The sequence below is a fragment of the Eleginops maclovinus genome, chromosome 20, assembly GCF_036324505.1.
Source record: "Eleginops maclovinus isolate JMC-PN-2008 ecotype Puerto Natales chromosome 20, JC_Emac_rtc_rv5, whole genome shotgun sequence".
Taxonomy (NCBI): domain Eukaryota; kingdom Metazoa; phylum Chordata; class Actinopteri; order Perciformes; family Eleginopidae; genus Eleginops; species Eleginops maclovinus.
In genome coordinates this window covers 18,011,662-18,033,059 of record NC_086368.1, presented here as the reverse complement: position 1 = coordinate 18,033,059, position 21,398 = coordinate 18,011,662, and the positions used below count along the sequence as shown (strand labels likewise).

Genomic DNA, 21,398 nt, shown 5'->3' with positions numbered 1-21,398 from the left:
TCATTATACAACTAAAGTAGATCAGTAACAATGCAGGAAGAATATATGTTTGTCTCCCTCAGCATGCAGTGTTAAACACAGGTCCGATGTTGTAGATGTGTCATCACAGCTTCAGTTTTCTGTTTGCAGGAGAACTCATCAGACTGTGGGCGGGGCCACTCTTTCCGTCCGTCCCTCTACACCTTACTGCTCATCCAGCTGCTCCTGCTCTATCCGGCCATCAGCCCCCACTTTCACTCTCTACTACATTAATTCCATTTTCCTCCACCTATCTTCTTTTAGCCTTCCTGACCCAAATCCCTCCAACCCCACCTCCATGCTCCTATCCCCTGCCCCCCCTTATATAGTCATAGGTAATAAAGGGACTTCCCTTCACAGCAAGTTGGAAGCCCTGAGTGCCGCGCTACCCAGCTCGCTTCAGTCCTTTTTGCTTAGTGACAACTGCCGGACGTTTGTGTACTCAGCCAGTTAACCTTCATCTGCAGGAGGAGTGGGTGGTGCTGCACCACCTGGATCCTCAGAGGCAATGTCAGAAAACAGAAAATATCACCCCCTTTATCGAGAGAAGGGAGGGTAAAAAGGACAGGCCGTGTCCTCATCTCAGACCCTCCCGCCTCACACAGACTGAGGAGTTGAGGTCCTCTTCGCCTCTGTCCGTCAGGCAGACGGTGGGACTTCTTCTTCTCCTCCATCTCAGAGTCTTGCTGCTCTGTCAACTGCCTCTCGTAGGCTGTGGACCATCAGCCAGTTATAGCCGCCACCATAAAAGAAAAAACATTTTAAAAAAAGAAACTGTCAAGTATACAAAATGTCAAGTATAAACCGCTGAAGTGATGAGTATTCCAAGCATTCAGTGTATTTAGGTTTTCATTTGAAAAGGAAGTCGTTAAGGTGTTTATTTCAAAAGACATGAATTAATTTATGCACTATATCAACTTGCCAAAATGAGATAGACTTTCATGTGGTCTTATTTTTTTATAGCCAAAACAAGAGGAGGAAATGGTTTCCAATTCTAGATTAATGATTAACTATGGAGAGAAACACTGAATGCTGATTCATTTTGTGCAGCGTCTAATTACAGATTAATTCTCGTCGAAGACGTCCACTGGGGATTATTGTAATTACATGATGGTAATCACATTTCTTAAAGTATTTTTCCTCATATTTACTATTTGAGGCTAGTGCTATCTGGCTTATTATAACACTAGTGACAGCTGTGAAATATGAATCAGTGTTTGCTCACTTCAGTGTCGTGTATTATTCTCCTTTACGATCAATCGACCATTCTGACCTCTGCTTTTGGACGGATGTTTAAAAAAAAAGAAATCCCTGTGCTCTAAGAAGCAAAAGCTCACCTCTGCCAATATTCATGAGGATTCTCCAGTAACCTCTACTAACTCTCCTCATCACAATTATATATGTGCTTTCCTTCTGGTCACACTGAAATCTCTGCCTCATGACTGTCTCATATAGTCCTGGTTAGGGTTTTCTTTTTACCTTCAACTGATGCTGTTCAAACATCAAAACCATTCGCTGCTGGGGGATAGGGGCTTATCAACATTTCCAACAAAAGTGCAGAAAAAGGCAACTAAATATGGTGATCACGTACAGTAGTAGTGTGGTTGTAATCCGTGGCAGTAAATCATTTGATCATTACGATGTTTAGGAGCCGCTCTGTTTCATAGTGCCTTGATGCACTTTGTTTTTGGACCACATGGGCTGTATACGAGTAGAGCTACTGTATAGTACCTTTATAGAGCAGCCATGTTTGAGGCTTTGGATGTGAGGCTGAATCTGTTGGCTATAGATATAGCTTTACATAGAGCCGTCAGACTGGCTCTAGCTCAATGTATTTTCCATCTCGGCCAGCTGACTGCCATCATATGGAGTTACTATACCGTTCCTTTACCAAGCCGTGTTTAGAGCTATGATCGATATCAGTATACAGCGACTTTACTGGCCATAGAGCGTTTTTAGGGCCAACTGACTGCTATCGTTCTGCCTGTGTGTGTGTGTGTGTGTGTGTGTGTGTGTGTGTGTGTGTGTGTGTGTGTGTGTGTGTGTGTGTGTGTGTGTGTGTGTGTGTGTGTGTTTCTTTTCATTTAAACCCTCAAAGGAAATGTCAATAAAAATGAGTTGTGTATGAAGGATGACAGTTGTGGCAGCATAGCTGGGTTTTTTTTTTCCTGGCCCTGTGTATCAACAGAAATCCAATGTTGTGGAAGGGAGAAAAAAAAAAGGATTTTACTAAAACTAAAATAATTAATCTTTAACCATTATTCTGCCTAAATGTTAATCTGAGGGAGCCGAGGTGTCCGAAAGAATGTGTACCGTAGTTCATCAGTGTTTTCTGCTTCAAATGCAACATAGCTAATAAAGCCTCTCAAAATGCCTTAGTGTTACACAGTACAGAGCTCTGATACGTTTCCCTCCCTCATGTACACTCACTCAAAAAGGTCCTCCAAAATATTCACTCCCCCGGGTTTTCTTGGTGTTCTGCAGTAAGTATAGTGAGCTCTTATTTTGTATTTTCGCGTCTTGGATGATTCGTTCTTGATTGATGCCTGTTTTTTTTATTAAATGCTTGAAAGCCAGGTGGGAGTTTTCCATTTCAAAAGCCTCTGACCTTCGATGTTCACACCCACCCAGACCTCACTGTTTTGCTCAGGTGGGACGATTCACGTGACTATTTGAACTTAACCACACACTCTGTACAGTTGTTGGTACTATTTGATGTGACAAACATGTTGGCAGAGAAACTGCAACGCGGCTCCAAAACTGAATCTAAAAAAACAAAACAAGAGACTGTTAAAAATTATTGTATTTTCAATTTGGAAGTGTTGATAACTGGATGCAGTTTTACTTTTCTGACATTTGTTTGTCTCTGTCCTGTGCCATTGAATCCTGTCTGTATTTCCACTGTCTGTAAACGAGCGCTACACGTGCCTGTGGAAATGTACCCCCTGCAACTTCCTCTCTTTAACTGGCCCTGTACGCTTACAGTCCTCACACATAAACTGAATATGTAGGCCTACAGTTTTTTCGCTCCTGCACCAAGACATTATGCACAACACACCTATGAGCAAACATGTAATGATGACACTTATTCATGCCCGGCTGGGAGATGTCAAGCACCAGGCAGAAGTAAGCCAAGGACGTCACTTCCCAGGTGTGTTTTTTTGAGAGCGGGTGAAATGTCAGAGGCAAGCTCAGGGAGTGGGTCTCCACAGAGCAGCCGTCGGACTGAAGGTCAGGGAGGAATCATGTAGTGATGTCTGTGTGTGCATCCCAATGGAGGGAAGCGTCTTCTGAAGAAACTCGCGACTGATTTCTGTGGTTTGACAAATTTACTTTTGCCAAAATAAAAATATAAAATTGGACCAGCTTGGGGATGATGAAAGGGAGGGGGTCTGCTTTAGGACTCAACCCTAAAATTAGTAGGGGAATGGTTTTCATAAAGCCTCTTGCCCCCTCCCCGACCCCCGCTGCATCTGTGTTGGTGCGTCTCTGTGGGAAAGACACAGTGTGTATGTTATTCTGTAGTCTGTAGTCTGGTGCTATGTGACCATGTTTGACAAGTGTGTAAAAAAATAACAGCTACATTTAGAGTAAAAAAAAAAGTAAATCAGTCAAATTTTAAGTGAAGTTTAAAAAAATATAGGAATACAGCACTGTTGATAAGTTTGAGATCTGAAGTCAAAAATGTATTGAATTATTATTTCTTTATTTTTCTTGTACGTGTGTGAGTGTGAATGTTGGTGTGTGTGGATGATTTAGCTCCTTCTTTTGTGGGCACCGGTCCATGTCGCTCCATTCTTTTGTACAGATGAAGCTTAAAAAAAAAGAAAAAAAGAAGAGGGCAAAATTTGTAAAATATTGTGTCTGTGACTCCTTGTAAAATATTTTCAAATTGTTTATTACAGAGAATCAGTTATTAAATAATGTTCATATTTTTCACTTCATGTCAGTGTGTGCTGTTTGTTTTTTCAGTCGAGATACTGGGGGAGACTTGTTCTTTACCAGTTACAAAGGAAATATAAGGCCACTAAGGGAATCAGCGTGTTTCTCAAAATGTGTTTTGTCATCTTCTCTCAACATTAGAACACTCGTTATTTCCAGTTTTATTCTTGCCACACAAAGTCTTAATCAAGCTGTGCAGGCGTCTGTGGCCCACATTTCTGATTAATTAATATTGATTAATAATTGTGAGGCTCCCCTGAGTTATTTATGTGTGATTGTTGAGATTCCCTCGCACAGCAAGGGGTTCACAGCGTCTTCAGGAAGTCGGTGAGAGCTTTGTGCCAAGTGTCCGGGTCGTCCAGGTAACAAGGGTGACCCGCCCCTTTCATCACCACCACGCTGTGATTGGCCAGGTTCTTCAGGTTGCTTAGCGACAGTTCTCCAAGCTGAGCATCCTGGTCCCCGTAAACAATCAGTGATGGGACCTGAAGGATAGACGGGACACAAAACCTGGGTAAAAAATACTTTTAAAATGTCCATAGTCCTTTCTGTCTCTTAAGAAAACCTGCTAACAGGGTTTTGTAGATGTCCTCTATTTTACCACAACCACTGTTTAAAGCACCAGAATACTTTATCTGAAGGGTTTGTCAAATGGTCGTACAGCTTGAAAAAAAAGTCACTGTGGAACAAGCTTTGTCATTTTAGCGTTTCATCTCTACTTTCGGTATTTCTGCAATGTGTACGCCATTGTCCTATCTTATGTTTGGATGTGTGCCTACGATCCACGCTTCATCAACTTTTACCTCCTGATAACATCTAGCATCAGGTTTAAGATGTCGAGCTTAATAAAAGTTGAAACGATAACTTCCATAATGCTACAAATAGTCATTTTGTTAACAATTTGCATTTCAGACTGTAAATCAGGATGCCCCTAAAAGTAATCATACTCATTGTACAGAAATGTTGCCCAATGTTGCTGTAATTACTGATGCCTTGTTGTTTGAGTCAAGTTGAAAGTAAGTTCTCTCCCTGCTAAATTCATCCTGTACTGTAACGATTTACATTTCACTACTTGCTTTTTATTAACTTTGTTTATTAACAATCGTTATTGCTTTTTATATCAACATCTCACTCGCATGATATCATGTCACTGCTTTCGTGTTTAAATACTCACTCACTGAATCACTTAACATTACGCAGTTCGCTTGTTTTTGCAGGGGAACTACTTTTGAGTAACTAATATGTCTCCTTCATGGATAATGCAGCTTCACTTGGTTTGCCATCTAAGGAATTGAATTTTAAATAGTTGGGAGCTGGATGAAAGACAGTGTGAAAGTCACAAGATATCTGCTCCTCTCATCGTCGCATGTAAAAGCGAGAGAAGGTTGTGCTGGAAAACGGGGTTGACATTCACGGTTGCTCAGGTTAAGAGGAAAGGAGGAGCAGGAAACTTCAAAGGAATGTAAATAATAACCTCACACACACTGTACCTTTACACTCTGGTACTGGTCTGCTGTGAATTTGTCGGTGCAGATGGGAGCAACGGGGATGTAGGCTCGTATCAGAGCCTGGTGCTGCAGGAGGAAGGGCAGGGAGTACATCCCGCTGAGCGAAGGGCTGATCACCACCACCGGGCTGAGGCTCAGTTGCTCACACACCTCTCTCAGTAAACCTGCAGGGGCCAATTCTCCAACCGCTGCCGGGGCCTCGGCTGACTTAGAGCGGCCAAGTCCTGCAAACAGAGAGGGACTGAGGGTAGCAGACTAATGAAGGCGAGAGAGAAAAACAAGGCGAGGTTTCATATTTACTTGGTACCAGAAGATTGAGTGTAGAGATTTTTGAACTGATAGATGTGGAGGTAGAGACATGAGGCACAGATACTACATGAGGATGAAGGGTACAGGTGGACTTTAAAAAAGCAGGAAGTTGTGGATTTTGGTTTGGACACTGATTTTAACCAACACCGTCACCAGAGACTGTGACACACAGCTCACAGGCTCAATTAAGGAACTGGAACAATATTATTTCCATGTCAAGGTAAAGAATACATCTTAAATACACTTTTTAGATGAACCTTGGCTTATAGTCAAACTAATAAAGATTACAGAGTTAATTATGATTATTTTACATCATTTTACTTTTTTATTACAGGTTGAAACTTTTATCCCAAATTGTGATCAAACAAGTTAATCTTTATGTTAGTGTTTTAATAAATACTGGTGGAGAATCGTGATGAACCTCTAAGGCCTTTTGCTCCTTTCGCATGTTATATTATTTTCCATCTTTTCTGTTTATGTTTTTTTATGTGTATGAGAATAAATAAAACTCATACAGCACAATTGAGTCATTTTGCATCAAAAGGCTTTCTGGGCCATCAGACTGACCTGGCAGGTCGATGGCGACCGCGCGGCAGCCTGCTTTGGCAAGAGCTTCCAGAGTGCCGATGTTGAGCCAGTTCTCTGAAGAGAAACGGATACCGTGGAGGAGTAAAACCGACATCCTCACTTCCCCTGCGGCAGGTTCACTCTGTCTGTAGAATAGTGGCACTTTGCAGCTCTCCACCTGCACACTCCCCTCTGTCATCCTCACAGCTGACATCCTGAAGAGAAAAACAAGAAAAAAAAACTTCACTTCCCCTCAAACTGGTACAGACTGTTGTTATTATAGTGGGGTAGAGTAAAAGTACACAAGAATTAGCATAAAAAAAGACTCAATACTACAAATAAAAGTACTTATAATGCAAAATGGCACATTAATAATCATGAATGTGTTTTTATTTTTGCATTTAAACTCTGGATGCATTATTAATTTAAATAGTAATTTCATTATTTCTTATACTACTATACTGTGTGTTTATGTATGCACCAATAACACGATGACAAATTCCTCCTATGTGTTAACCTACTTGGCAATGAACCTGTTTCTGATTCTTAGGTATCCTAATTATTAACATTGTATAACTTAATTACGTGTATTCATAATTTAAATCTACAAAGCGACTAGTAAAGATGTCAGATAAATGTGGTGGAGTTGAAGTACAAAGTAGGGAGAACCTCAAATATGTACTTATTGATTAAAAACTGGGAAAATGTCCTTGTAGCTGTGAACAACTAGTGTTTAGCATTCATTGAATGCTTAGAGCTAAGGTTAAAATTAAAGTGTGCTGTTGAAAAGAGGAGTAGAAGCACCTATAACATTACATGGAAATAATCCAGTTTAATACTTAGATGTTAGCCTTTTAAAGTAGCAGGAGGTATCTGATCACATTAATAATGTTGATTCCGATTTCACAACAACACTTTCTCTGGCACAGTTTCAGCGAGTTAAACATGTTATGTTGCTCCACAAATACATGTTGCTGTTAACTTGTCCACACTCCCTAGGCATCGAAGCGCTGGACTTTCATTTTGTTTTTCGCTGCAGCAAACTGTTGTGTAGTTCAGTGTTAAGAGTAAAATCACAGTTTGTAGCCAGCTGTGAGGTTAAACAGCCCGTCCAAAATCCAGATTAGATCAATTGATATTTAATATTGCTCTCAGCACTTGAGCATAAACACGATGAGTATGTGTTACCTGACAGTCTGTAGTGATGAAACGATGATAAAAGTAAAGCAGGACAGTCAAGTCATGAAGTCAGCTTCACCAAGGAGTTTCACTTTATATCCCGGAAAACAGGATACAAAAACTCCACTGGAAAATGTTCTACTGACGTCTAGCGTTTCTAAAGCGAATTGCTTTTTTATGACTTAAAAACGAATGGTGTTTTTGTGGTTAAATCTTTAGTAACCCTTTGCCAAAGTGCATACGAAAAATAGACCTACAAGAGGACGGCTGTGCCACTCTCCATTAATGATTGACACGCAGTATTGATTGGTTGTGTTTTGGGGATTAGGGCCTCTGTTTGAGTAAGGGCTCGGGTGGGTGTCAGGGTTGTATGCTTTCTGCCTTTTCTGCCTGGATTTCTAACATCGTACTGACGGTTAAAGGGTATTTTCTTTTTGTCTGTATCAGGTCGGACTGTGATCGGAGTTTAATCTTTAAGAAGGACTTCGGAGATCCCAGTCAGACATCTGTCCCGCTAAATCTGCTTTCCTCGTCCAAAGACCTCGAACAATGAAACTGTTCCTGCACTTTATTCTCCTGACAGTAGCTCCTGCCACTGGTAAAACTGTTTTATAATCCTAAATGTCTTTGTTAAATTCTCTTTGTTGTTATGATAGCCCTGAATATTTAGTTTTATTACACTGATTTGATTCTGATTCAGAGTAAAGGCCTGTTTGGTTACCGTCTGTGTAGAAATAGTAAGTTACATTGGGTTGAAACTTTTTTGTTGTGTTGGAAAACACTTACTTAATTAGAAGTATAAGTACCAAACTGAAATGCTTAAGTACAAAAAAAATCATGCCTTCAAAGTATCTGTTTTCTTAAAAAAGTGCTAGAAGTATCTAAAGAAAAACAAGGCTATTCATGTGTTCCCTCACAGTGCTTTATTATTATGTTACTGTTGCATTAATCTTGTATTTAACTGCTGTAGATATTTAAGTTGTATTTATGTCAATACATTTGGTTGATTTATTAAACGACTAACGACTCTCATATTCTATAAATCATCCTTTTTGTGGTGTCACTGACCTTTAAGAATACAGCTCTCTCCATGTGTTGTTTACAGCTTTGTGACGATGCATTTTCCAGATAATCCAAGAAGAGTTTTATTAAGTATTAAATATGAGAATATCTCAAAACATAAACTAACACCTCATCCTTCAATTTATCTGAAGTAACATAGATCAAATAAAATAATCAAGTAATGTTTAGGTATTTCGAATATGTATGTATAAGTACAATACTTACAGCTACATTTGTTCCCTAGACAGTTATTTAATTATCTTTATATGTATTAGGATAAGTTGAAGAGTGAGTCTGTTTATAAAGGAATATGTAAACTAAATAGATCAAATAAATGTCCCCAAAACACCTTAAGATATTTTAATGTCAAATGTTTGATAGTGCTAGGATTATGTTGTTACACATGTTAGCACTGCATTACTTGTAATAGCAGTAGATGATGTGGTGATGATCTGTTTTAGGAACCAGGGTCTAAAGGTTATATGTGTGCAGGCTTGTGCCCAAATGTTGCAGTTGGTACCAGCAAGCACTAACACTAAACAGTCAGACGCCAACCTGCCAGCCACTTATCTTTTTATTCCTCTGTTCTGCATAATCAGGCTACCGCAGTCCACTGAATGACTTCCAGCGCTCAGAGGGCAGAGAGCTCGTCCCCACCTCCTGGAATTCCGCTCAGCTGTTGCTGTTAGCGGGCCTCAACCTGGAGGACTGTGCCACCCTCTGCTCACAGTCTCTGGACTGCAGGTACTCAACCTTTACTCAATTACAGCATCACTAGACAGCAGTTCCTCCAGACCAAAGTGTCCAATAAGATTTCTCATGTAAAAAGATATCTATCTATAAACCAAAGTTCATTTTCTCATCTATTTCAACCTTCATTTCATTTCAAAGTTTAATCCTCTCAGAAATGCAGGTTATCAAAAAACAGTTTAGCCAGATCATCCAAACTTTCAACAACACTTTTCAACAGAAAAATAACATTCTACAATTTCGATAATTGATTGAACATTCAAACTTAATATTTTTTTCATTTGGACAGACTAAACAGGGCATTAAAAGACATCCCCATGAACTTTGAGAGACTTGGATCAGCAATTTTCTTTCTCCTTTTATATCATATAAACCTAATGAAAATAATCACGAAAACGATGAATGAAAAGCGTATTGATTGACAATGAAAATGTTTTAAAAGCTTTAGCCTTATGATCCTTAAAGCAAAACGATTTATACTAACCCTTTGATTAGTATGCATCCTGTAAGTCAGTATTTGACATGAAAACATCCCTTTAACACCAGAGCGTTCAACTACGAGACTCGTCCGACCATCTCCTGTAAACATCTGCCCTGGGTGGGTGATGGGAGCAATGCAGAGGTGAAGAGGAACGTAAACTGTGACCTTTACGAGAAGAAAGGTGATACTCATTGTGTGATAACACAGACATCAATGTGAGGGGTCAGTTCTGGAGGTGATTCATTATTGTTTTTCATCATGCAGTCTATGTCAGAAAGTGCATCGTGGGTAAAGGAGAAGACTACCGAGGGAAAGTCTTCACCACGAGAAGCGGGCTCAAATGCCAACAGTGGTGGTCCAAGTTCCCTCACGATCACAGGTGAGACACTGTAATCTCTTTAGAGGTGCTTGCCCTGTATCAGGCATCGGATTAAAGTGAAAGAAGGATTAGGGGATCAGGCAGTTGATTTTCGGAGAATTTACATATTTGAAGGCTTTTTTATATATAATCCTCCAATTTAATAGATCCTTTACCTACAGGCAACCTGAACAGGAAGTGTTTGGTGGCCAAACTGTTGAATGTGTCAAACTAATCGTGTAGTTTACTAATCTTGTATACAACCTAAAATATCAGGAAGCAAAAATGGCTACACTACAGGACTGGCAGAGAAGACACTGACTGGTTGTTGATGTTTAGGGGTTTAGCTTTCATTGCCTCTAATATTTTGATAAAAAAAAGTTAATGTGACAGCTTTATTTAAAGTTTCAATCAATATAATATATAATATATTCTTCTATAAACAGTGGATTTAAATGGCTGTGATGTTAAAGGGGTCACTGATGGTCCCTTTCAGACTTGTTTTAGTTTTTCTGGCCCATCTTCTAAACTCATATAAACCTTGTTTCTTACATCAGGTTTGCAGAAGTTTTTTCCAGATGTGTCAGTAGTTGTTGTTTTATAGCTTGTGGTTGGATTATTCTACTGGCAAGTGGTTAAGAAATTCAGGTTAATTTGAATTTGTCCAATTACCTTCTGTCATCTAAAACAGGAAACTGTGTATAAAAAAGACTCCAACTCCCACGCTATTTATGTGACGTGGATGTGAACACCTGTGATTAAAGCTGAGTCATCACTTGTTACATTGCAAATCCAGTGCCTGGATTAAAAGCGCTCATTAAATTAATTTGACACGGTCTGAACATATTTTGACTGCCCTGCATTAAACAGTCTGTTGCTCCCCGTATATCTCTCTGCGGGTCTCAGGTGGACTCCCACAGCTACCAATGGTCTGGAGCTGGCCTATTGCAGGAATCCAGACGGGGATCGGATTGGTCCGTGGTGCTACACCACCGACCCTGAGCGCCGTTATGAAAGCTGCAACATCCCCCAGTGTAAAGATGGTACATCCCATACATGTCCAAACAAGTGCAGTGTGATGGAATACACTTTCTTTTACTGGTCCTGAAGTTCATCAATACTTCTAAAGCAACAAACAAGTTACATGATTCTGGTACTAATCATAAGTCAAACTGAAAATTATTCGATAAAGAACACATAGCAGTTCACTCAATAATTTGCGTTTTTAAAGAAATGATGTCTCTTCTGGTGAGTGCAGTTTAAAGCAGGTCTATTTACCTCAAATTGCTTGAAAACTCACTTAATTTAAACTTATTTTGTTGGAAACATTTTACACCCCTTTGCTAATTTGAATGTTTTCCTAAAATTGTTACTTTGGTAAGACAGGATTATAATTACCAAGTGAACAAATTGAAACTAATTTCCTTGTAATCAGCAACAAATTACATTGAGTTTACCAAATAGAAATCAACGTCTTTTGGTGGAATTTTCTGGGCATAATCGGTAAAATAAAATATGTGAATTTCTGTATATATATACTTTTTTCTGCTTCACTCCTGAAGTTGAAGCTGTGTTTGTGGTTTTGTTTGCAGAGGTATGTATCACATGTAACGGAGAGGACTATCGAGGGCAGGTCGATCACACTGTGAGCGGCAAAGAGTGCCAGAGATGGGACCAGCAGTACCCGCACCAACACATATACCAGCCAGAAAAGTATTTTAAGACACAATACCATTTATTGATCGTATAAACTGATATTTAACGCCTTTGTTTTGTTATTGTGTACATAATAAATTACTTTTTTCAGATATCCGGATAAGAGTTTAGATGACAACTACTGCCGTAACCCTGATGCCTCCCCCGTGCCGTGGTGCTACACCACCGACACCGAGGTGGAGCGGGAGAACTGTGAGATCAGCAAGTGCAGTAAGATGTGGCTTCTTTTAATAGCAATAGTACATATATACATGTACATATACATTATAAACATTATCCAGGGTAATATTAAAGATTGAACAACTAGTTGATTTGGCAATAGATGAAAAATAATCAGCAACTTTTTTGTAAAAATGCCAAACATTTCCATCTTCTCAACAGTGTAGATCCTCTATGAAAGTAAACTGAACATGTCTGGATGTTTAAGTAGTGGTTGAACCAAGTTACACATATGTTTCTTGGATTCTGCGAAATAAAACAGGAAATATACACTTTTTATAGACAAAAGTGTGTCTTAATTCTAAAAAATAGCTTATGGTCTTTACTACCATGTGTTTTCTAAGGACCATCTTTCTTTTTTTCTTCTGTTTTGTTTTGTTTATTAGTTCCCTCAGGCACAATCCAGGAGACATAAGTTAAATCAGGTTGTTTCCTGCAGCGTTCGGAGACACAGTGGAGTTAGAGTGTCTCATTAAGTTGCTGTAATTAAATTTAGAGAAATCACCTTTTAGCGTTTGTGCAAATTTCCCATTTGGCTCAATAACTCTTTAAGAGTAAATGCGGATAAGATTTGCACATTTTTTGTCAGTGATTCTGACCCTGCATTGTCTCAGGTTAATTAAAGGTTGATTACAATGTTTGTTTATTTATTTTGTTTGTCATTGTACAGGTTGTTTTTATTGTTATTTAGTTTCTACAAGCTTTTACTGAAGTATACTTTACATTGCTATGATTGGAGAGGTAGTAGTTCAATTATTTTGAAATATACATACAGACAACATTTAAAGGTATCTATGATAAGAGTTATTAGGTGGTATTTTCAATAAAAATGTATACTTTTTTTTTTTTAAAGTTATTTTTGGGGGGCTTTAAATCGGATAGGACAGTGGAGAGTGACAGGAAAGTGGGAGAGAGAGTCGGGGTGGGATCCGAACCCGGGTCGCCGGTGTGCGGTGCAGGTGCCCCAGCCAGTTGCGCCACGGCCGGGGCCAAAAATGTATACTTTTTAAGGATTTTCCTGACTCAAACTATTTAGCAAGTGAGACTGTGTTCATCATAATAAATGAAACACCAAGGCAGACTCCAATGCTGTCCTTTTAGCTTCAGAAGATAATTAAATAAATAAATCCAAACAGGGTATCTGTGTTTTTTCCAGAATTTCAACACAAGTTGTGCAAGATGACAAAAATAGTTTGCATTTCCCCCTCAATTGGAACATTTGTGGGGCCAAACATCGATAAGATAGCACCATCTAGTGGTGCAGGCAGTGTTGAGTCAAAATACAAAACACTACTTGAAATAAATGTAATTCATCATCATAGATTAACAAGAACATACATATCACATGGTTTCATTTTTATTTTTGGTTTAATTATAAAAAGGTTAATATATAAATAATAAGTGTAACCTTTTTGTAGTTGTTCTGTCTAGAACAAAACACAATCAAAATAACAAATTAGAAATTCTCCTATTAATTCTGGCAATTCAGCTCAATGGTTACAATGCATGCCCTTCAACCCAAATGCCCTCGGTTAAATTCCAGGTTAATGACCGTGTTGCATGTCCCATCCTCACTCTCTGTTTCATTTCCCTACAATACAAGAACATAAATATCATCATGCTTATACAGACCATATTAACTACTATCACCTCTGACACATCTTTATTCCCTCTTAAACTTGTTGCCCTCTTCAGCTGAGGTGCGGGTTGATAAGCGCCCGCGTTCCAGCTCCACAATAAACTGTTTCCGTGGCCGCGGGGAAGATTACCGTGGTAGAGTCAACGAGACAACCTCAGGGATCCCCTGCCAGCGGTGGGATGCCCAGCACCCTCATGAGCATCCCTTCTACCCAAACACCTACGAATGCAAGTAAGTACAACACACAGCATACAGATGGAGGAAAAAAGAAGAAGTTGATTGTTTTTGAAATTCTTTGGGGTTATTTTCTGCACTCATGGACTTTTAGTTTGCTCGACACATGAATATTAATGTCAAGATGTAATTTCTGTGAAGTTTCTTGCAATCTTATTTCTCTGCTGACAGTTGACAGTTGATGATAAATGGTCAGCATATCCAGATTAAGGAGAGGGTCGCTCTCTGACTGGCAATATGGATGTGAAATGAATATGAAGCTTGTGTGTAATGCGGTAATCTTTCATCATGCCCAAATCGATTATGATCATTTCAATCATCCATTGTATAAAAAATTGCAAGAAGTTTTGGATGAAAGTATTTTATTTGAGTTTAATCTCAATATTAAATGGGCTGAGAATATACAGTAGATTATGTCTGTGTGACAGGTCACTTACTACATCAGGGATGAAATATGGGACATTTTCATTGTAATGCCTTTATATTTTTAATATATTATATTATATATATATATATATATATATATTTTTTTTTTTTTTTTTTTTTTGTTAGCTGCAAAACAGAATCTGTGGCCTTAATACAATCTATGATATATCATGCTTCTAATAATGTTTCTTTCTTTTAGGTAACAACAGGCTGTGTTTTGTGTAGGTTGTTAAATGAAAGAATAAAACCAAACCAAATCAATTGAACCTGATTTAGTGCAACATCTCCTGCAGGGGTTTGGAGGAGAACTACTGTCGTAACCCAGATGGGTCGGAGGCTCCCTGGTGCTTTACATCTGTGCCCGAGATGAGGACTGCTCTCTGCTTACAGATCAAACGCTGCGCAGACGACATAGAGGCTGAAGGTACTCTTTTTGTCAACTGCAATAAATAAAGATGTAGGGAAGGCCCCACGAATGTATACACATTTACATGAGGACATGCAGGGCCTCAACTAAAGGGATGAGTCAAAGTTCTCTCCAGTGCAACTTCAAATACAAATTTGTACCAGGCACCCCCCACAGTTTCTATCTCTTTGTTGAATTTGTACTTTACAATGAATAGGTTACATTAAAGTCTACTTCGTGTCAATTCAATGCTGGTTCCTTTTAGCTAATTTCTTCCTTTGCAAACGTAAACTATCATTTGCATTCACCATTCTCATGTTATCGTCCGTTATGGCCACAGGGCCGTAGATTTCAGTAGAAATGACATCGTCTCACTTTGACGGCCAAATGCAGTTTTGAAAAGATACCATTCTGGAGGGGAAGTGCAGAATCTTGATTTATTTGTTTGTTTGGAAATATACAATAAAAAAACATGTACATAATTGGTGTTCATAATACCCACCAAGAGGATAAATAATATACAAACAGCTTAGAATAGAAATGGCAGCTAAGGCACTACAGTGTTGTTTACAATTTTGTAAACTTTTATACAGCTTTCACTGTGTGACATAGATTATCATGGCCCTGTCATTATAAAACATTTTTTGCAGATTGCTACCTTGGAAATGGAAAAAACTACAGAGGCATGGTCCGCAAAACTCGTAAGGGAATCACCTGCCAGAAATGGAACATCAACACACCTCACCAGACCAAGTACGATGATCATTCACAACGAGAGTTGAGCTCTGCTTATTGTTTTCAATAAAGCTTGTGTACGAAATCCAAATTTCAAAATTAATTTAAGAAAGTGTTGAGTATGTTGAGTATTCACACAAGAAAAGTGAATTACTACACAACAATTACACTCAAAAAAGACAGGATGGAGTATGCTCCCATTTTTTTCCACAATGCGATGCTCAGAAATTTGGGGAGCTTATCAAAGCTCGAAAAATGTATTGTAATTGTAGATTTGATGAACCAGCTTAATGGACACCTTACCAAACAAGAATAAGGGTTATATTTGTGCGTAACACTTCTTTGTAAAGTTGTCCGTGCCATTTTATTGTTGAGTTTACAGTTTAGTAAAACATCACTTTGATTTTCCAGGATTAACCCAAGGACACATCCTGAGGCCAACCTGACGGAGAACTACTGTCGTAACCCGGATGAGGACCAGCACGGACCTTGGTGCTACACCACCGATCCCAAAACTGAGTTTGACTACTGCGCCATCAAACATTGTGGTACGTGACTCTATATATATATATATATATATATATCTTGTACTGTGTGATGACTGTGATGATTGAAAATGAATCTGCTTCTTGTTCTTGTTTTTTCAAACAGCTGGAGAGAAAGTGTCCATGACTGAACCAGTAGGTTAGTATCTGAATGAATAGCAAGCAACACGTTTTCTTGTCTTTTTATAACAATACGTCACTGTTTTGTGAATGCAGAGAAAGTGGAGTTCAGTGAATGTGGAAAGAGAGAAGACCGTGTCCAGAGGATGTCGAGGCTGCGTATTGTGAATGGAATTCCTGGGAACTCTCCATGGACAGTGAGCCTTAGAGACAGGTCAGTCTGAGAGCTGACGGCCGTGATCACATGAAACACACTCCCCTATGATGTGTGTGACCTTGGATCTTTTGTGTGCAGGAAAGGAAACCATTTCTGTGGAGGATCCTTGGTTAACCCCAGATGGGTGATCAGCACCAAGCAGTGTTTCTCCTCCTGGTAAACTTTGTTTTTTTTAAGGTTCATGGAGCACAGTCTATCAGCAGGGTGTCATCATTGTAATTGAGAACCTATTTACATTTAAAGCACTGCTGTGTCTTAAGTACAGCCTAACAGAGCTACGAACAAGACTAGTGTTGTTTAAAATGAGTGTTACTTGGAAGAGCAGTATTAAACTGCTTGAGGCGCTCTTACAGACTTGGAGATATGTCAGGATAAGACATGAAATAAAAAGAGTCGTACTGCTATTCTCTACATGTGTTCACAGCTATGTGGACCTGCCCGGGTACTCAGCTAGGATGGGAACTCTGTTTCGTGATCCACAAGAAGAAGAGCCCAGCATGCAAACCATCCCGCTGACAAAGATTGTCTGCGGACCCTCAGAGTCTCAGCTGGTCATGCTACAACTGGAATAGTGTGTACTGTCAAGTGCCCCCAGCATGCTCTCTCTCTCTCTCTCTCTCTCCCTCTCTCTCTCTCTCTCTCTCTCTCTCTCTTTCTCTCTCTCTCTCTCTCTCTCTCTCTCTCTCACTCTTTCTCTCTCTTTCTCTCTTTCTCTCTCTCTCACACACACACACACCAATAATTTCCCTGTGCCTCTCTCTTTCTTTCTCTAGCCCAGCCCTGTTTAATGAGCGTATCTCTCAGATCTGCCTCCCTCCTGAGCGCTACATTGTAGCTGAGGGGACGACATGTGAGATCGCAGGATGGGGTGAGACGAGAGGCAAGTATAATCCTTTGGAAATGATTAACATGACACTGAATTAACAACATGCTGCGCTTCATGCAACTACAATATGCTTCAATTTCAGTAATTGATAAAAGATTACTTCCTTAGAACAAGCGTCTTGCTTCTGCCCTTGAAGTAATGTTGCATCTAAATGAGAGCGCTTTTCAGAACAGTGAGCAACAGATGGCATTGCTATTTGCAGAAACATCCAACATCTGTCCACCTTCCATTGCTATTTTCTCCATCTCTAAACACATCGGCTGCTGCTAAATCATTCCTCTGTCTCATTGTTGTTTCAAGGGACTGGAGATGAGACTGTCCTCAACGTGGCCCACATACCAGTTCTAAGTAACAAGGAATGCAACAAATACTTCAGAGGTCGCGTTCGTGAGAATGAAATGTGCACAAGCTCTTTCCAGGGCGGGGTGGGCGCCTGCGAGGTAAGAGTCTTTTAGAAAGAGTGCACAGCATCTAAGCGCTTCCATTTCTCCATTCACTATTTTTGACAGTGCTTGGGAAAAACTAGTAACATATAACAGACTTAAAATTAATAGAGGTAATTTAATATATAGTATTACTTAATATATCAAAATGTTGATTAAAAATGGATAAAATCCATGCATAATATTTTGGTATTTAGTATTGTGAGGTTCTCACTGCCTGGTTTAAATGTAGTTTTTTAAGGTTTTTCAAAATATGTGTTAAAGTTATGAAAAGTAATCAAATGTTATAGGTTGCATTTCGTTGAATAAGTTATTAAAATAGTGACATTTCTTATTACAGTGTCTTAACAAAAGGTGACTGTGACGCAACAAAATGTATCATTTTCTGCTGTGTGCAGAGGCATTTAGGGATTATGTCAAAAATGTTAAGATACAGTCATACGCCTTCTTGTCGAGAGTTTGATGAGACGCTATCACGACCGTATGCTAATTATGATGCTGGAGCAAGTAGCCAGTGAGCATAGCCTGTCATAGCTAGCCATTGTACTGTAGCATACAGTAAACTACATTGAGTTTTCAACTTATGTTTGTCCGTTATGCAAAATATTTCCCTGAGTGCCGGAGTTCATTTGGGAGCGTTGCAGAAAGCCTCTCAGGTTGTCTCCTTGTTTGGACTCAGGCTTTCACGGTAGTTACTGTCTTAATACAGCACATGTGCACTTCAGTTACCATTGTTACGCTTCACTCACGTCATCATCATCCTTTAATGTTACTTGACAGTATTATTGTGAGTGTTTGCTAGCTTCTTCTAAAAGGACAACAAAGAGAATGCAAAAGAAAATAATGAGAATTCAGTTTTTCTCAGAGAAAACGATGCACACAATTATCATATTGTTTTTTTTCTTTCATTTAGACATTATCATATATCTTTCATGACAGACAAAACAAAACAGACAGAAGGAAACAATGGAAGGATGCAGGGTTATAGTGTTGAAATACTTTATATACATATTTCTATTACATAAAGTGTCTTTTAGACATTATATTACATATCACATGTTTTTTTCCTACCAAATAGACTTTTAGATTTTCTGAGGAAATTGGTCCTAAGTACCTTCTAGCAGCGCATTAGGGATTACTGGAGTATTCCTAAAGTAGTGAACGGCAAACACTAAGACATCAAAGGGTTTGCGCTTACAACATCCTAAGAAAATGATTTGCGTGATTTAATGCAACAAAATCTTTTTAGAATGGATCTTTCGAAGAAAATTTAAGGGCACCCTTAGCCTAGGTGACTTTACACAACCTGGTCCTGGCTCTGTGTAAAGGTAACAACATCTAATTCTAATTGAATTGGTATCAAACCATAGTGTATGAACGACAGAAATGTGTGGTGGGCCGTTTGCCTGTGAGCCTGTTGTTAGGTTAATTTTTTTTTGCACTCAGCCAAGCTAGATGTTTCCAGTTTAATGCTAGGCTAAAACAACTTACTGGCTGCTGGAGGTTAGTTTCAACTTCTCATCTAACTCATGGAAACAACAAACAAAGTGAAAGTATATATCTCTCAAAGGACAAACATTTTTATGAGCAACAATAACACCATTAAGTTCAGAGAATTAAAACTTTAAACACCAATGGTAAAGACAATTCCTTTGATGATGAACATCTCTTATAGTGCTCTTAAAGAGCATACAGCTATGAATATTTTCCTATAAATCAAACACATTCACCAATTGGATAATGGTAGTGCACTGGACAAGATATGACTGCATGATGTTTCCAACCTCAGCAGTGACAGTCAGTCATAACAGAGACAAATAATGATGCCGGAGTGTTGTTCCTGTGTGTCTGCAGAGAGACTACGGCGGTCCTCTGGCATGTCAGAACAGTGACTGCTGGGTACTGGAGGGTGTGATTATCCCCATGAGGCGCTGCGGACACCCAGGGCAGCCCAACATCTTCATCCGAGTGTCCGTCTACGTCGACTGGATCAAGAAGGTCATGGAGATGGCTTAGAGTCAGAGACTGCCATTTAACAGGGACTGATAAAATCAACTGGCGAACACCAAACAGACCAGTTATTCACTTTAATACGTAAAAACAATCCTCAGATGTCTCTTTTACATTAAAAAATGTCTATAATACAATAAGATTCATAGTCAGATTTTATTATACGATTTATACAATCACTTCATCATAGAGACTATGTGAAATTATATTTAGTCAATATTTCAAGTGCATCAGAAATTCAATAAGCCAAAATCATTTATGTTTCCAAAACATAATTACATATACTCAGATACAAAACAATGCAGAGAAAATGTATTCTAAAAATGTAATTTATTACAAATGTTCACATTACATGAGGTCCCTCTGTTTTTATATGGTGTTTAAATGCTTAACTATATTGTAGTTGTAAGCAGATAACAAGGGCATTTTCAGGTGTCAAGTATTTGGCAACAATGATAACTTCTCCTATAATTGTATATTATTACAATGTTGTTTTAAAAACATTTTCATTCATTATGTGTTCGTACAGCAGCCCCCCACCTAAGAGTGCCCACAAGAGGAGTTAGAGTTTTTCACAAACACATAATTAGACACTGCTTACAGCTACTTTGTTCGCTGAAATTGTTGTCCATTTTTAACTAATTGTAGCCCCTCAGGGTCAGAGGAGAATAACGGAGAGTAAGTAACTCCTAACTAACATCCCCTGGAAATGCACCCTTCACCACAAAACTGTCTGCCTCCCCTCCTCTCAGTGGCATTGAATGGAGCTCCGAAATACCTCCTTTGCCCCCAGCCTCTAAAGAAATCCCTCCTCTGCCTGTCTTTTGATGCCTGCCCCCACCTCTAAAGACATGCCTTTGTGCCTTATGCAGAACTGTATGCGCTGCACATTCTTTCTAGTTCTATAGGAGGATTTTTGTAACCCGGTCCTGATGAGCCCACGGAATTCAGCTTAAATAAACCTCAAGATCAGAGTCCAACCGAATCTCAGACACACCAGCCTGCAGAGAGCCACTGAACTCACACAACTCCTCACTCATGCAAACCCTCCCCCCTCAATCTGTCTTATACATTTTCACACCAACATTTTTCAATCCAAAGATACTGACATTTTATCTTTTGCAGAACTAATAGCAGTACAGAGTAGAAGATGTTCCCTTTCGCTAATAACGGACAATTATCATCCTGCTGGACAAGCGTCTGGAAATGGCAGGTTGACAGTTATGATTTCAGCGTCATTCTGAATCTTTCATTTAGTAATAATTATAGTGGATGACTAATCAAATTCATATATGACTACCAGTGTTCACCAACTGTTAAAACTTAATGCTTCTGGGAAACCTGAATGCATTTTTAATAAATGGTGCAACAGAATATTCAAATAGTTTCTTTGTAATTTGTCTCATGCATCTTATGTTAATGGTCTGAATGATAAAACATTTTGCGTCTTTGAATTCATGATTTTAATGTGAATATTTCCAAATATGATTTCATATTTCACAGGATATTCATTTCTGATGTACATAAGGAAACTGACACTTTTTGGCATTCAGATGCAGCTCTGTGCTCCATCTTTGTAACCTAAAGCTTTATATTGTTGGTCTCATGCCAGCAGGCTGACCTGACAT

General features: G+C 39.0%; 3 protein-coding genes across 4 annotated transcripts in view; 2 read left to right on the top strand and 1 right to left on the bottom strand.

Moving 5' to 3' along the window:
- The window catches only part of cacna2d2a (calcium channel, voltage-dependent, alpha 2/delta subunit 2a), a 129,425-nt gene extending 125,463 nt beyond the window's left edge, over nucleotides 1–3,962 (top strand). Inside the window, 1 exon segment of the mRNA XM_063910462.1 lies at nucleotides 130–3,962. Coding sequence (XP_063766532.1) covers nucleotides 130–252 — 123 coding nt within the window. The 3' untranslated portion in view covers nucleotides 253–3,962.
- On the bottom strand, nucleotides 3,901–7,790 carry abhd14b (abhydrolase domain containing 14B). The gene is made up of 4 exons (XM_063910465.1): nucleotides 7,533–7,790; nucleotides 6,345–6,559; nucleotides 5,451–5,692; nucleotides 3,901–4,445 (listed from the first exon to the last, which is right to left on the bottom strand). The coding sequence occupies exons 2-4, from the start codon at nucleotides 6,556–6,558 to the stop codon at nucleotides 4,266–4,268; spliced, it is 636 nt and encodes a 211-aa protein (XP_063766535.1). The 5' UTR covers nucleotide 6,559; nucleotides 7,533–7,790; the 3' UTR covers nucleotides 3,901–4,265.
- A 19-nt stretch (nucleotides 7,791–7,809) lies between these two features.
- mst1 (macrophage stimulating 1) lies at nucleotides 7,810–21,146 on the top strand. 2 transcript variants are annotated; one of them, XM_063910464.1, is made up of 19 exons: nucleotides 7,810–7,876; nucleotides 7,971–8,121; nucleotides 9,185–9,329; nucleotides 9,882–9,997; nucleotides 10,081–10,195; nucleotides 11,081–11,217; nucleotides 11,767–11,887; nucleotides 11,982–12,100; nucleotides 13,805–13,979; nucleotides 14,702–14,832; nucleotides 15,465–15,567; nucleotides 15,961–16,097; nucleotides 16,201–16,233; nucleotides 16,311–16,428; nucleotides 16,510–16,587; nucleotides 16,856–17,002; nucleotides 17,205–17,311; nucleotides 17,618–17,757; nucleotides 19,615–21,146. In XM_063910464.1, the coding sequence occupies exons 2-19, from the start codon at nucleotides 8,073–8,075 to the stop codon at nucleotides 19,774–19,776; spliced, it is 2,133 nt and encodes a 710-aa protein (XP_063766534.1). In that variant the 5' UTR covers nucleotides 7,810–7,876; nucleotides 7,971–8,072; the 3' UTR covers nucleotides 19,777–21,146. The 2 variants fall into 2 exon arrangements, with proteins under 2 accessions (XP_063766534.1, XP_063766533.1); XM_063910463.1 differs by lacking the exon at nucleotides 7,810–7,876 and having other exon boundaries at nucleotides 7,883–8,121.
- The last annotated feature ends 252 nt before the right edge of the window (nucleotides 21,147–21,398 follow it).